At 34.9% G+C, this 17,546-nt stretch overlaps 1 protein-coding gene across 1 annotated transcript in view; it reads left to right on the top strand.

Annotated features, from left to right (window-relative positions):
• The window catches only part of CSMD1 (CUB and Sushi multiple domains 1), a 3,127,153-nt gene that overhangs the window by 2,684,174 nt on the left and 425,433 nt on the right, over positions 1–17,546 (top strand). Inside the window, 2 exon segments of the mRNA XM_053711946.1 lie at positions 811–988; positions 14,738–14,883. Of these exon segments, the coding sequence (XP_053567921.1) occupies positions 811–988; positions 14,738–14,883 (324 nt within the window).

Raw genomic sequence — 17,546 nt, 5'->3', positions numbered from 1 at the left:
TTAGTACTATTGTGCTTTTGTGTTTCGCTCGAGTTTAACACTTAGCTCACCATTTGTAATATGAGCGATAATAGCCCACCCTGCACTATCCATTTAGAGTATACAGCATGCTAAAAAAATGTTGGCCGTAATAAGAGTCTCTGGTAAACCTTTTTAACAATTCACTTGTAATACCAGATTGTGTGCACTTCTTAACTCAGGGTCACACTTAGAATAACGCTTTCTGAACTTGGTTGCGCTCCACTTGTAATCTAGTCATAACTATTTAGATATTCCTTCATGAATATCTGATAAAGCCCACAAATATGCCAAAAAGGTCACAAAAATCACAGTAGCACACAAGGATTTGGTGCTGTATTGGTTAAAGCTTAAAATGAGTTTGCTTTTAAATTTCAGACAAAATGTATTTCAACATCCTTTTTTTCACATAGACAATAGAATTTTAAGGGACTTTTATGTCAATTTAAGTGCCTCTCTGAATGGAGTTTAACAAGTAAAGTATTTTAAGGTATGTTACAACAATGCAAGCAAAATTATTTTAAAAATGTATATTACATTGCCTAGTTTGTTCCTTTATTACACTCAAACTTGAAACTCCGATAACATGTTAAATACACTTTCAAATTAAATCATACTGTTATTTATATCATATAAAGTATTACTACTTGAATATCTCATTAGACTGTTTTAAACTGCGGTTTAGAAAAAGTAATTGCCAGAAGCTTAGATATATATGTGTACATAATGTGAGTCTGCATGGGAATACAGTTTTTATTATGTTAATAAATTAATGTATGTTTTTTTTTTCAGCACCTTGTGGGTATAACATATCATCAGAAAATGGCACCATTTACTCTCCCGGATTTCCAGATGAATATCCAAATTCAAAGGACTGTACATGGTTTATAACTGTCCTTCCAGGTCATGGGGTTTATATCAACTTTACTTTACTCCAGACTGAACCAGTGAATGATTACATTGCAGTATGGTATGTGACCCGTAGTAAATAAATTGGTTTTAAATTGATTATTTTTTCCTTGACTCTGCAAGTATGTAATGGATATGGGATTACAACTTGACATTTTTAAGAAGTAAATAATAACACATAAGGTCAGCACAGGAATTTGGAAAAGGAATCAATTTTTACTGCTGGATGCATGGTGCACATAAAATGTATTATAAATCATTTACTTCTCACTTATCATTTTACCTCTGTATGATGTATATAGTGAGGTTTTATTAGAAATATACACATAAAACTGCTGCATACTGTTTAGCATTTCCAGTTATAAAAAAAGCATCCCAATAAAATAATATAAAATGTTAAAAACATATTTTGTACTCATACTAAAAAAGTATCATGGTATAACTAACTGGTGCCCAAATTGTTTAAATTATAAACCACCAGCAGTGTCATATGATATTAGAAATTGTACCAAAAGCACAAATATCAGTACTTTGTGTGTTTCAAACTGGGGAAGTAGTATAAGGACTGTATATTGGGGGGGACCACAGGAAGAAAAAAAATGGTGCAGCCATGTGTGCCTTGGGTTGCAAAAATTTGATGCTATGGCTGCATGGTTTAAAATTAATGTCAAAAGGAGATAAAAGTGGAAAAAGAAAATGTTCTAATGCGTTAAACTATTATATTTTTGCACTGTTGGATGCATAAATAGTTAAAGTCAGCTACAGAATAGAAATGCACTAATTGGGTGTGTCTGATTACGAGGTGAGCAAATGAAAAGTGGCATATGTGAGTATTCACAAGTCACCAGCTAGCTCTCATTAGTGTATTACTACTACTCATCCTATCTAAATTTGATTTTCATCAAAGAATACCATGAGAATTCTCTTGAAAATATATACTCTATTTGAACAATGAAAATTTAATTTTGACTTCCATGTCCCTTTAAAAATTAAATAAGCTTTGTAGGCTTAACACTAAGGGGTAGATCACATTCTTGTTTTGTTTTTGTTTTTATGTTTACAAATATATTAATGTATTTATATGTGTATATGTATTTACGTTCATATATACACATATAAAAACATTAATACATATGTTCACATATATAGACATATACAGTACACAAGTACATAATTTATAGCCCTTTGCCATTAAAGGGACAGTATACACTCATTTTCATATAACTGCATGTAATAGACACTACTATAAAGAATAAGATGCACAGATACTAATATAAAAATCAAGTATAAAATGGTTTAAAAACGTACTTAGAAGCTGCCAGTTTAGCTCTGTTGAAAAGGTAGCTGGAAAGCCCACTGCAAGTGGCAAATAAGACACTCCCCCTTCTTTTGCATATAAAAAGACCCTTTACACAAACAGGAGCAAGCTGGAGAAGGTAGCTGACGGTATTCACATAAAACTTTGGGGCTTGGTTAGGAGTCTGAAAATCAGAGCAATGTTATTTATAAATAAGCAAAACTATATATTTTTTTAAAAAAAACAAACTTTATGGGCTTTATAAATAGATCATCTACAAAACATTTATGCAAAGAAAAAATGAGTGTATAATGGCCCTTTAAGCAGATAAAACCATGATAAAACATATTTATGCAATATTAATATTTAATAAATATTTAAACTATGTATTTACTGTAAATATTTCACATTTCTTAATGCGAATATGCTATGTTGTATGTGAGTTGGGGGTTTGTTTTTCTATGGGGAATGCAAAAAGGTGATGGCATTTCCGTGATTTTTTTCCCCCCACTTTTTTTTCTCCATTGATCTCTATGGGGGAATACATGCACGTGCACACAGAAACTGAGTTTGTTTTTTCGCTCTATTCGGGTTAATGCTAGCGTAAACTATTTTTTTTTAAACTTGTAAAATGAGCACAATCCAGCAAGCGCAGAAATGAAAATCCTAGCAGAGATTTCGCTAGCGCAAAATAAAATATACTGTTCCACTTGTTATTTATCACTAAATTTGTTAATTGCTGACATTATACAAGCCCCTCTGAGCAGCTGCAGTATTTAAAATGCTGGTGCACTGAGAATATCTAGCTTTGCTTCATATGCAAGTGCAGAGAAAAATTATAACAATAAAAAAGTGCCAATTTTTACTTTGAAATTTTAAAGATGAAAATGGTCCAGTAAATGTGTTGTTAATTATTTAGAATTTGATTTGTGATCAGCAAAACAGGGCTGGTACATGTTAGGTATAGGACTAATTTTCACAAAACCAATATGACAATTTTTACCTATAAACAATGAAAATGGCTGTTTTTGATTGCATTGACATTAAAAATGGTTAATTTGCAGCCATTAAGAAGGCGGATTATAATGAAACTATAGTATGTGATTAATCCCAATGTTTCAAATTATTTAAAGAGAAGCTGGACTCAGTAGCTTGTTCTATGGCGGGTTACCACCTGGGAGCAACCTTTTGAGCCGGTCTGGTCCAGCCTAAAAAGGTTGGTCTATCCCTTAAATCCTTTTCAAACTAGGAACATGGTACCCCCAGAGGATTGTTTGGCATTTTTAAAAACTTTTAGTAAGGTGCAGCAATATCCCTCCATTTCCTTCTAGGTATATTAGGCAGGGAGTTTCAATAATATTTGTATGCAGATGACACCCAAATCCACCTCTTTGCACCAGACCTACCTCCTTCTTTACTAACCCGTGACAATAACTATCTTTCTCATATCTCATCTTGGATGTCCTCTCACTACCTTAAGCTAAGTCTCTTCACAACTGAACTCCTTATTTTTCCCCCTTCTTCCAAAAATCTCCACCCCCCAATTTTCTATAACTGTTGATAATTCCATCATTACCCTTACCCCATATGCCTGATGTATTGGGGTCACACTTGACTCAGACCTTTCTTTCACTCCTCACATTCAGTCCTTGGCTAAAGCCTGCCGCTTCCACCTTAAAAACATCTTTAAAATTAGACATTTCCTTACACAAGACACAACTAAGATTTGAATCCACTCTCTCATCCTTTCCCGCCTCGACTATTGCAACTCCGTCCTCTCTCTCTGGTCTACCTAGCTGCCACCTAGCTCCTTTACAATTCATAAAGAATGCCTCTGCCAGGCTCATCTTCCTTACATGTCGCTCTGCCTGCTGCACCTCTCTGCCAATCCCTTCACTGGCTTCCTCTTGCCTCCAGGATTAAACACAAAATCCTCACTCTGACATGCAAAGCCCTCAACTGCACTGCTTCCCACTACATTTCAGACCTTGTCTCCAGATACTCTCCCTCCCATCCCCTTCACTCTGCTCATGACCTCCTACTCTTCTCCTCTCTTGTTACTTCCTCACATTCCCATTTACAGGACTTCTCCAGACTGGCTCACATCTTGTGGAACTCCCTGCCTCGCTCCACAAGACTCTCCTCTACTTTTAACAGCTTCAAATGCCCCCTAAAAGGATGAATACAACCTTCACTAACCTTTCCTAACTCCATTGTTTTCCCCTTGAACCCCTTAGAATGTAAGCCTATGAGCCCAGCTGTTTGTATATCACATTCATAAGAGCCGACTACAACAGTGCAACTCTCGGCAGGACACTCTACCTCTCTGATCCCTAGAAATATTATCTTGTATACCGCCTATGTTTATAGTGCTGCAGAATCTGTTGGCACTCTACAAATACCTGATAATTATAATAATAATAAAAGGAAGTCCTCATTTGTTTTCCCCCATTCTTGGAGACATTTTTCAGAGTGCTAACATACAGCTAGATTACGAGTTTTGAGCCCTAAAGGGAAATTAATGACCGTAACATTTTCAGTGTTATTTCACCTCCCTATAGCGCTGCTATTACAAGTTTTAAAAAAGCAGGCTTGTGCGGGCGATATGGTTGCATTGAGCTCCATACCTCACCAAAAGCAAGCGCTGCTTTGATGTGCTCGTGCACGATTTCCCCATAGACATCAATGGGGAGAGCCGGCAAAAAAAAGTCTAACACCTGCGATCGAGGAAACAAAAGATCCGTAATGCAGCCCCATTGATGTCTATGGGGAAAAGAAAAAGTTAAGTTTAAACTTAACACCCTAACATAAACCCCGAGTCTAAGCACCACTAATCTGCTGCCCCTAACATCGCCACCACCTACATTACAGTTATTAACCCCTAATCTGCCGTCCCCAATATCGCAGTCACCTACATACAGGTATTAACCCCTAATCTGCTGTCCCCGATACTGCCGTCACCTACATACAGTTATTAACCCCTAATCTGCTGCCCCTAACATCGCCGCCACCTACATTACAGTTATTAACCCCTAATCTGTTGCCCCTAACATCGCCGCCACCTACATTACAGTTATTAACCTCTAATCTGTTGCCCCTAACATCGCCGCCACCTACATTAGTCATTAACCCCTAATCTACCGCCCCCAATGTCGTCGCCACTATACTAAAGTTATTAACCCCTAACCCTAACGTAACCCTAAGCCTAAGTCTAACCCTAACACCCCCTTTCTTAAATATAATTAAAATAAATCTAAATAAAGCTTACAATTATTAACTAAATAATTCCTATTTAAAACTAAATACAAATTTACCTGTGAAATAAAACCTAAGCTAGCTACAATATATAACTTTTAGTTATTTTGTAGCTAGCTTAGGTTTTTTTTTTTACAGGTAAGTATGTATTTAGTTTTAAATAGGAATTATTTAGTTAATAATTTTAAGGTTTATTTAGATTTATTTTAATTAAGGGTGTTAGGCTTAGGGTTACGTTAGGGTTAGAATAAGGGTTACGTTAGGGTTAGGATTAGAAGTTAATATATTTATGTAAAGTTAGTCATGTGGGAGGTCAGAGGTTTAGGGTTTAATAATTTATTTTAGTATATTTCGTTGTGGGGGGCTTGCGGTTTAGTGGTTAATAGGTTTATTACAGCGGCGGTGTGGTCGGACGGCAGATTAGGGGTTAATAAGATTTAAATAGTGTTTGTGATGTGGCAGGGCGGCATTTTAAGGGTTAATAGGTTTATTATAATGGCGACGATGTCGGTGAGCGGCAGAATAAGGGTAAATGAATTTTAATAATGGTGGCGATGTCCGAAGCGGCAGATTAGGGGTTATTAAATTTATTATAGTGTTTGCGATGCAGGAGGGCCTCAGTTTAGGGGTTAATAGGTAGTTTATGGGTGTTAGTGTACTTTTTAACACTTTAGTTATGAGTTTTATGCTACAGCTTTGTAACATAAAACTCATCACTACTGACTTTAGATGGCGGTACGGATCTTGTCAGTATAGGGTGTATCGCTCACTTTTTGGCCTCACAGGCAAACTCGTAATACCGGCGCTATGGGAGTCCCTTGGAAAATTACTTTTTAAAAAGTGCGGTACTGAAGTTGCGTGGCGGCTAAAAAGGTGTGCGGTACACCTATATCTACAAGACTTGTAATACCGGCGTTAGGGAAAAAGCAGTGTTATGAAGCATAACACTGCTTTTTCACTCATAACGCCAAACTCGTTATCTAGCTGATACATAATTAATAAAAAGAAACATGCAATATAAGAATTGACCAGTAGCTTGCGATATATTAAGTAACCACCTTAGAACATTTTTTAGCTCAATTGTACTTCTCATAAATTTCCTGCAGTATATCAGTCTCATTCAACTTAACATGGATGGTCAAGACATGAAAAACAGACAATCTTTCTTTAAACAAAAGACATGGCAAACCCAGACTATTTTTTACACCAAAACCAATGAGTTGAAGCCATATACCTAGGCATATTATTTTTATGTGTGCCCTGTGTTTCAAATGTGTATACATTTTTACTAAAAAATTACTATTTGAATTATTATGACAATTTTTCTATGGCCTTATGATGATAAAAAACAGCAGAGAAAATATTGTATCTATATACATTCAATGTGGCTTGATAGTGGGAGAGCACTGCAATCTTTATTTAATGCAAAATGAGAAAATAAGTGCATATCCAAAGTAATATACAGTATATTTTATGTTGCTCACACATAGAAGTAGAAACAAATGAGTTCCCATAGACTTTCAGTGCCATTTTTTTTTCTAATACCTCATACCCACCACTATTAACCCTTAAAAACTGCCTAGTGCAGTAGTTTTTTTATGAAAAAAATGCTACATTTTCTTTTTCATAAAAAACTAAAATATCATTTATTTTGGGGGCATTTGGGGCACTTTTAGAAAATTAACCAGATATCTGATCTCTGGTTAATTTTCTGAGTGCTATTTGCTACTGCGTGCTCACTGTAGCAATAACCAGCCACTTGTAATGGCTGGTTAGTTATCTTATTACTGCTAATGGGAGAATTTGCCTGTTTGTGGGCGTGCAATAAATTAGCGCTCCACTTGTAATCTGGCCCTTACTGTTGAAGATTGTCAGCTTAGTTAGTAAAGTGAATGTTTTAACTATACACTTTAATGAGCTAAATAATTGTTTTAGTGCTTTAGAGTTCATTTATAAAAATGAAATTAGGAAATGTAGAAATTTGAGAATTATAAGAGCTAATTGAAGAGTTAACATTTTTATTTGTATTTTTACAGTTAGTTTAGGAGATAAAGAAAGAACCTTAGTTAAAATACACAGGTTCAAAATCATGCTGAGTAGTAATGTGTTAGAGCTTATACAGAATTAACTAAAGTTAAAAAAAAAAGCTTGTGGATGTATGTGTTTTTTATTATAGGAAAATGAAATAGGAAATTTCTAGTTAAAACAGTTCCTTAGCAGAAATGCTAATCTTAAAGGGACATTAAACCCCAAATTTTTCTTTCATGATTCAGATAGAGAATACAATTATAAACAACATTCCAATTTACTTCTATTATCTAATTTGCGTAATTCTTTAGATATTATTTGTTGAAGAAATAGCAATGCACATGGGGAGCCAATCACACGAGGCATCTATGTGCAGCCACCAATCAGCAGCGACTGTGCATATCTAGATATGCTTTTCAGCAAAGGATATCAAGAAAATGAAGCAAATTAGATAATAAAAGTAAATTGGAAAGTTGTTTAAAATTGCATGCTATTTCTAAAGCATGAAAGAAAAAAATTGGGTTTCATGTCACTTTAAATGCTGTGCTCCCATCATTTTTTTTTTTTAGCTTTCTATTGTTAAATTAAGAGCTTACAGATGCTTGTATGCGGTTAATGGGGGTGTTTAGTTAATGTTTTATAGTTCCTTTATTAATATCAGCTTAGTGAGAACATTGTTATGAATGTTTCTTTTTTGCCTTTTAATTTCCTATATAGAACTAAACTCTGATTAACACTGTAAAGCAACAACAATGTATCTGGCTAGTCTATATATTACCATTGTATAATCTAATTTAAAACATTAGGGGCCAGATTACGAGAGTCAGTTTAGGCTGGTATTACGAGTTGAAAGTAAAAAGTTACCGCACTCATGCTAACCAGACGCATGCAAAAAGCAGAACTTAGAATATTGCACATGCAATAACCTATTTCTCCATGTATCTAATGGTAATTTGGTACAATATCTATAAATATATATATAAATATAATTATATATAGGTATATACTGTGTATATATATATATATATATATATATATATATATATATATATATACATAGTATAAATAAAATATCGAAAAAATTAAGCACTCTCAGGATGCTGTTAGTCCCGAAACATCACACAATAAATATTGGATTTGTCACTGATGTCTGCAGTCCAGAGAGTGCTTAATTTTTTTGATATTTTATATGCCTTATCAGAGCACCCTGGCAAGTTGATGTGTGTCGGTGAGAGTGCATATACCAAATGTCTTGGATATATATATATATATATATATATATATATGATGAGCTAACCGGTCTAACTTTAACTTGAATTGTGGTCAAATGATTGCATTTACTTTCAACTTGTAATACCAGCGTAATTTCACCTGCGCGCAAACGATCGTGAAAACCTAATATTGCTTGCATGCAAATGTTTGCGCACCACTCGTAATCTGGCACTAAATATGATATGCAGGTAACATGTTAAATAATGAAAAGACAAGAGAAAATGTAACCTTTCATTAAATTAAGGTCAGTTCCAGGAAAAATTCTATGAATATAGAAAATTCTATGAATATATTTAAAATTTATAATGGTAAAGTGACCCACAAGTCTTGACACAGTAGTGGGATACTTTCCCTGTGGTGAATTGCAAATGTTTATTAATGCCATCTGAGTTATCAGGTTGCTTTTATGTGCATTAAACTCTGTATGAAAACCTTGCGCTGGATCTAATGTCAAATTAAGCTACACATTAAAAATCAGGCAATCCTAAACCTGAAAAATATAAGTGGTACAAAAAACCTAATCTAATACAATGACAAGAATATAAATACTATAAAATACTTGTGATTATTTATCACAAGTTTATTTAAAACATACAGTACGTGATAAAAGGTCCATATAAAATAAATTCTACATAAATAAATCATGCATGATATAAAATAAAAATAACATTAAAAGAATACCTTATATTAATCTAAAATTGTATATATATATATATATATATATATATATATATATATATATATATATATATTGGTACCAATATATATACTGCTTTTATGTGCATACTGAACTGCATACCTTACACATGTTGCTGTAAGTTTTGAATTAATATCTATTTAGAGAATAGGTGAATATATTTGATTTTAGGGAAATAAACATTTATATGTTTAACTATAATACAAAGGTTTTTTTTTTTAGATTTTCTTCTCTTTTATGATAAGAATTGTAGTGATACATTTGTAAAAAGTTGAAACGGTAATCTTTCTGAAAGGAATGATTGCAAATCCAGCAGTGAAAGTCACTACAGGCGACAACAAGTGATGTCTGTCTATAATCTCTTTATGTTATCTAAAAGTTTATTTCTGTACATGTAGTTTTTAACTTTGGATAGGTTGTAAAATATAACCTTGATTCCTGAATATCACCCTACTTGCAATGAGCTGCCATTTCCATTCTTACTCACTCTAAATATTATCTAAAAAATAGTATCATGTTGAAACTGTTTTATCCAAGGGGGTCTATTTATATATGTGTGGACAGACATGATCCGCTATAGCGAACCATGTCCACTGCACATCAATAAATGCCGACAGCATTGATGCCACATCAATAAATGCTTGCGTGGAAACAAGAGGAACAAGGGCCATTTGGCCCTTGTTAACTAGACCCCATATTGTTTGATTCATCATTTATATATATATATATATATATATATATATATATATATATATATATATATATATATATATATATATATATATATGTATGTAAATATACTGTATATATATAATTTTAAGAATAAAGCAACATAATGCACATCCACAATGTAGCAATCTCACTAAATACAGTGAAATTGTATAATCAATAATTATATAACAGATGTGAATATGCGTTTGATAAGAGTTATGGTTAAACAATAAACTAAGTCTATAGATAGACAAAAATGCACATATAAGTATGTATCATTACATTGAGACTCTATGGAGTAAAGTTAATTCATAACTAAGTCAAATTTACTTTTTATATCTAGATGACGTGTTTACAAAATAAACAAATAAATAAAGTTAAATTATATATATATATCTATTATATATTATATATATATATATATATATACAAATCCAATTCCAGGTGCACTCACTATAACCTCTTTAGCAACAGCCAGGGTGCTGCATGCAATACATATAAAAAAAAATGATACACTGTATTCAAAATCTCATCACATCAGCTCATTGCTGCATAAATACCCCCAGACATTTTGGTACCAGACTGGCACCTTTTTCAGTGGGTAGTTTCAATATCTCCAAATGTTCTCTAACAAACTAACGCACCCGTTCCCTATTTAAACCCTAATGTGCTCAACATTTCTGGGTCAGCCAGACCAATGTGCTTGCCCTATGTAATCCCTGCCGTATATCCTGTATCGCAACATCAAACACATGGCTAATTAGCATGGCCTCTCCCCCTCGTGACAAATAGCTACTACGTCACTATCAGAGTAATCCAGCAGAGAAACACAACGGCGTGGCTGAGCACAGAATGATACAATCTAATTTAAAACATTACACCTTAACTATACATTAAAAATACATGGTTAGCCTGTCTGTAAATCACGACATAGGCTACAAAAACTTAAACATATACTAATCAAATTAGAACCGAAATGCCTTCGTGCCTAACACAGCATGATAGAAACATTATAAAGGCGGACAACACACTCATCTGTTTAGACCCCATGTTCTGGTATATCAAAAATATGAAAAAACTGTAGCTATCCATATTCAACCAGGGGGTGATGATCATTTTATGTTCAATTAGGATAAGACCTAGATCATCCAATCATAGCCACACCCGGCTAAAGGAACACATTATAGTCCAGCTGGACATTCAAGCATCTTGTGGCTACATTATCCAATCAATAAATCCATGAAGCTTCCACCTGTAGGAGCTTTTTGTGCCTATCCCCACCTCGACACAGTGGTGGCACATAGTCAATTAGCATAGTCCTTAGACTGGCTGCAGTATATCCTGCTAGCATAAAATTCCTAGCCACAGGTTGATCTGATTCCTGTTTGTCAATGGCAACTCTTATAGAGTGGCGGTGATTAGCCACCCTCTCCCTGAATGTGGTTGAGGTCTTACCTATATACACTAGGGAACACGGACAAGTCAGAATGTAGACTACAAAGCTGTTGGTACATGTCAACCTGTGAAAGATTTTGTAGCTTCCCCCCGTCCGAGGATGATGGAACTGGGAACCCGTCAGCATACTGTTACATGTGGTACAATCTCCACACTTATAGCAACCCATTTTCTTTCTGGTATCCATCCAAGTGCCTTTCTGATAACACTTCACTGGGTCATTATGGACCAGGATGTCCTTTAAGGTAGGAGCCTTTCTATAAACGATGTGGGGTGCATCTGACTGTGCAAATGGGAGTGACTTGTCAGTCTTCACTATGTCCCAATTATTCTGAACAGATATCTCAAGTAGCTTATGTAGGGGGGTAAATGTAGTAATGAGATTCATTTTATTGGTGTTATCATTCTCATTCTTCGTATTTAATAGGAGTGCCCTTTGGTCATATTGTTTCTATCATGCTGTGTTAGACACAAAGGCATTTCGGTTCTAATTTGATTAGTATATGTTTAAGTTTTTGTAGCTTAAGTTGTGATGCACAGACAGGCTAACCATGTATTTTTAATGTATAGTTAAGGTGTAATGTTTTTAGATTAGATTGTATCATTCTGTGCTCAACTACGCCGTTGTGTTTCTCTGCTGGATTACTCCGATAGTGACATAGTAGCTATTTGTCACAAGGGGGAGAAGCCATGCTAATTAGCCATGTGTTTGGTGTTGCGATACAGGATATACGGCAGGGATTACGTAGTGCAAGCACATTGGTCTGGCTGACCCGGAAATGTTGAGCACATTAGGGTTTAAATAGGGAACGGGTGCGTTAGTTTGTTAGAGAACATTTGGAGATATTGAAACTACCCATTGAACAAGATGCCAGTCTGGTACCGAAACTTCTGGGGGTATTTATGCAGCAATGAGCTGATGTGATGAGATTTTGAATAAAGCGTATCATTCTCAGGACCGGTGAGTGCAACGTTTTATTCTGAAAGAGGATAAAGGATTTTTTTGTATATATATATATATATATATATATATATATATATATATATATAAGTCAATGGAGGATTGCACTCCAAGCAAACAGGTAATCCAATGCCCTGGGTGCAGCAAAACAGGCAAAACAAACATATGGAAAAAAGCGCACTCCAAGAGATCCTTAAACAGGCACTTTTATTCAGTGAACGTTTTTGGACACAATATAGTCCGTCCTCAGACCACAAATTGTTACAAATTACTTACCAACCACCCCTTAAGTACAGCAAACCACCAAAGTGAACTGGCCGGGCATCCACGCTCTCCCGGGTAGCTCCACCCCCAAACAGGTGACGTCATCATCCCGGGCAACGTGAGTCCGGTCAGCAATAAAAAAGTTATGTGCACACTAAAAGAAGAGAATAAACATTAAACAAACATGGCCCAATTGTAGGAACTGAACAATCGTACATTTAAACAGAGGAAAAACAAAAAAATTGCTGTTTTGAAGTATCGCATGCACCGCACTGGGTTGCCATAGCAACAAAAACAAACTATGAAGCGTGCGTGTCATGCGATACCACGGCAGCCGATCGTAGGTGACCAAATCAATAAGTCAAAGAATACCACACATTGTGATCCCTTGTACACTTACACAGAATCATAACAAAAGATTGTTGTTTTGATGTATATCATGCCACGCACTGGGTTGCCATAGCAACAAACATAAACAATAAAGCGTGCGTATCATGTGGTACCAAGACAGCCAATCATAGGAGACCAAAGTAATGCCAGAAACTACGATCCGTTGCCATAGCAACGTAAGAAAACACTGGAGATACTTAAATGAAGAAAAGCTGAAAGGGATCAAAACATATGGGTAAATAGATACAATATTGGTACATAATTATACTTATAATGCAGAAGAAAAGAGGAATGATACCCACCCTCTGTGACAAAACTATGGCTCATAATTTTATGCTTCAAAATTACCGTTGTTATTCTTGTCCCCTCTTTTTGACAGATATTGCCCTAAGCTGAGACCCCTATAGCCTTTTGTGTCATTCCTCTTTTCTTCTGCATTATAATTATAATGATGAACCAATATTGTATCTATTTACCCATATGTTTTGATCCCTTTCAGCTTTTCTTCATTTAAGTATCTCCAGTGTTTTCTTACGTTGAGCAATGATACTTTTTTATTGGACTAACTATACATTTATAAAGTATATACTGTTTACTGTATATATACACACATATATATATATATATATATATATATATATATATATATATATATATAAATAAATAATAGATAGATAGATAGATAGATAGATAGATAGATAGATAGATAGATAGATAGATAGATAGATAGATGATATACACACAGATATACAGATATATTAATTTATTATTTTACTACTATTAATAAAAAAAGTTTAATATTTAGCTCTCCTGAATGGAGTAATTATGAAACATGGACATCTATGAAAACATTTAAATGATTTTGTACAGTCAGGAACTGAATTTAGAAAGTAAACAATGTTTTTTTTCTGGGCAACGTAAAATAATACACTAGATTTTCATCAGAGAAACTCAGTATTGAACTTCCATTGTAGACTCAGGTGGTCAAAAAAATCTTCTGATAAAGAAAGAAAAGGCCATGAGTTAAATGATTTCAAACAGCCTCTTGCTAATCTCTGATGTACTTCAGTACACATCACAAAAGGATGAGGATTTTGTTGAAATTCAGACATTGCTGCCTACAAAGCTTACATAAAGGAAAAGCTGGAAGCTGTCAAAGGTCTCTTGGGTGACAACATGGTGCTTTTTATATTCTCATCGAGTATAAGCTAAAGGCTCTTGTGAAGGGTACCTAAAAATGGAGTTGCAAGTTATAAGCATTTTACAGTGTGCAGATTACATTGTACGCATGAGGTCAAATTATTATCAATAAGTTTAATTCTGTCAGTGGATTACAATTACTATATTTATCTTAGCTAAAAGGTCAACAGCACAGGGAAACTATATTTTTATTTTAGTAACACTGTTATGATTGTTCAGCTAACAATATATTTTTTTTATATATTCCATCACTAACACGTATATGCTATTTTATCTTCAGGGATGGTGCTGACCAAAATTCTCCTCAGCTGGGTGTTTTCAGCGGGAACACAGCCCTTGAAACAGCATACAGTTCTTCTTATCAAGTACTCATCAAGTTTCGCAGTGACTTTTCAACTGGTGGATTTTTTGTTCTTAATTTCCATGGTTAGTTTTCTTAAGTTAATAGCATATAATAAAAATAGATGTAAATAATAGTAAGTATTATCATCATTATCATCAAAAGACATTTAAAATTAAAATGTTTTAATGCATATTTACAGTATTGTGTATCGCTACTGCTGTAAATCTAACTACTTGGGAAATAGCAACATGCATTCAATTATATTTGACTCTGTATATTAATTCTTTATTTACTTTTATAATATTTTCCATTGGCAGTAAGAGTAGACGTATGAACATTTTTCAACAAATAGTTGAAATCCTTTTAGTAATTGCAAATGAAAAAATGAAAAGTAATTATAAATTATACTTTAAAACAAAATAGAATTTACTTTATTTTGATTCTCTAAGATATAATTCTCTCTCTCCCTCTCTCTCTCTCTCTCTCTACTCCCCTCTCTTCACTTCTCCTTACCTCTTCTCACCTCCCCCTTTTAAAATAATTAATGATGGAAATGGGATGATTCTTAGTTTGACCACTATTTTGAAGCTTATTCCAATAAACAATGAAAGACCTTCTATCTACAATGAAGTGCTAACAATTGGTTGCAATCTTTATTATGTCTGCACTCAACTTAATATTAATCATTAATTACAATGTTTAATTACTCTAAAAACAACTACTTAAAAACAGTGAAATTAAGTGAAATAATGTAATTTATACAAATGTAATAACCTTAGAAATATCTGCTTCTGCCTCATTCCCCCTCTCTCACCTAACATACAATATCCTCCTCACAAACTCATCTGCATTTCTTTACCTCTCACTCCCTCTAACTCAATAGGCTCCATTTAACAAATGCTGGGCAAAAGAGGTTGGCTTCTCTCATCATGACGAGTGGGCAGCATCCTATGCCCTCAGTTCTCATTGCATGAGCAAATGCTTGTGCAGCAGCACTCCCTGATCTCACATAACCAATCATGCAAAAATAGGACCTGTCAATCAACCCACAGCTACCTAACTAGCATTTCAGGCCTGCTCACGTGAGTCTGAAATGCTTGGGTTCTGAAGCTGCATCTGGATCCCATCTTCTCTGAAACCTCATCAACACACCCTGCCATCCTCTCAATCCCACAATTCCTCACACATCAGCTTCTGTTCTTCCTCTTAACCATCCTTCCTCAAACACAGACTACTCCTCAATCTTTCTTTCCAGCTCAATCTTCCCTCACTGTTGTCCTTACACTCTTTGCAGCCTTTGTTTTTTTACCCATCTCTTCACAGATGTCACATGCTCTTATTACTGTCTTTCTCAAACACACCACCCTCCTCCAATCCTGTCTCTTGCACACAGCTTCCTCCTTGTCCTCTAAACCCTTCTTCTTTACATACAGCCCTGCTTTTCCATTTAGCCCACTGTCCCTCAAATACAGCCCTTGCTCACTCTCTCAGTCATATTAAGTTCACAAGAAGACAGTTTAAGATAAGAATGTCATTGCTTTTATGTTTGATAGAAAACTTTTGCCTAGATTACGAGTTTTGCAATAGCCTTAAAAAGCAGCATTGAGAGGTCCCAACACTGCTTTTTATCTAACGTTGGTATTTGGCAGGTACAGGTGTACCGCTCACTTTTCTTCCGTGACTCGAGGCTACCGCAAATCCCCTTTCGTCAATTGCATATCCTATCTTTTTAATGGGATTTGCCTAACGCTGGTATTACGAGTCTTGGAAGAAGTGAGCGTTAGACCCTCTCCTGTCAAGACTCCTACTGCATTTAAAAGTCAGTAGTTAAGAGTTTTATGGGCTAACACCGGAACATAAAGCTCTTAACTAAAGTGCTTAAAAGTACACTAACACAAATAAACTACCTATTAACCCCTAAACCGAGGCCCCCCCACATCGCAAACACTAAAATAAATATTTTTAACCCCTAATCTGCCGACCGGACATCGCCGCCACCTACATTATACCTATGAACCCCTAATCTGCTGCCCCTAACATCGCCGACACCTATATTATATTTATTAACCCCTAATCTGCCACCCCCAACTTACAATTATTAACGCCTAATCTGCCGACCGGACATCGCCACCACCTACATTATAACTATGAACCCCTAATCTGCTGCCCCCTAAAATTACCGACACCTATATTATATTTTTAACCCCTAATCTGCCACCCCCAACGTCGCCACCACCTACCTACAATTATTAACCCCTAATCTGCCGACCAGACATCGCCACCACCTACATTATACCTATGAACCCCTAATCTGCTGCCCCTAACATCGCTGACACCTATATTATATTTATTAACCCCTAATCTGCCACCCCCAACGTCGCCGCCACCTACCTACAATTATTAACTCCTAATCTCCCGCCCCCAACATTGCCGCTACTATAATAAAGTTATTAACCCCTAAACCTAAATCTAACACCCCCCTAACTTAAATATAATTTAAATAAATCTAGATAAAATTACTATAATTAAATAAATTAATCCTATTTAAAACTAAATACTTACCTATAAAATAAACCCTAATATAGCTGCAATATAACTAATAGTTAAATTGTAGCTATTTTAGGATTTATATTTATTTTACAGGCAACTTTATTTTAACTAGGTACAATAGCTATTAAATAGTTATTAACTATTTAATAGCTACCAAGTTAAAAAAACTACAAAATTACCTGTAAAATAAATCCTA

This window comes from Bombina bombina, chromosome 4 (genome assembly GCF_027579735.1).
Source record: "Bombina bombina isolate aBomBom1 chromosome 4, aBomBom1.pri, whole genome shotgun sequence".
Taxonomy (NCBI): domain Eukaryota; kingdom Metazoa; phylum Chordata; class Amphibia; order Anura; family Bombinatoridae; genus Bombina; species Bombina bombina.
The sequence above is the reverse complement of the archived record's forward strand: the minus strand, read 5'-3'. Positions and strand labels throughout refer to the sequence as shown.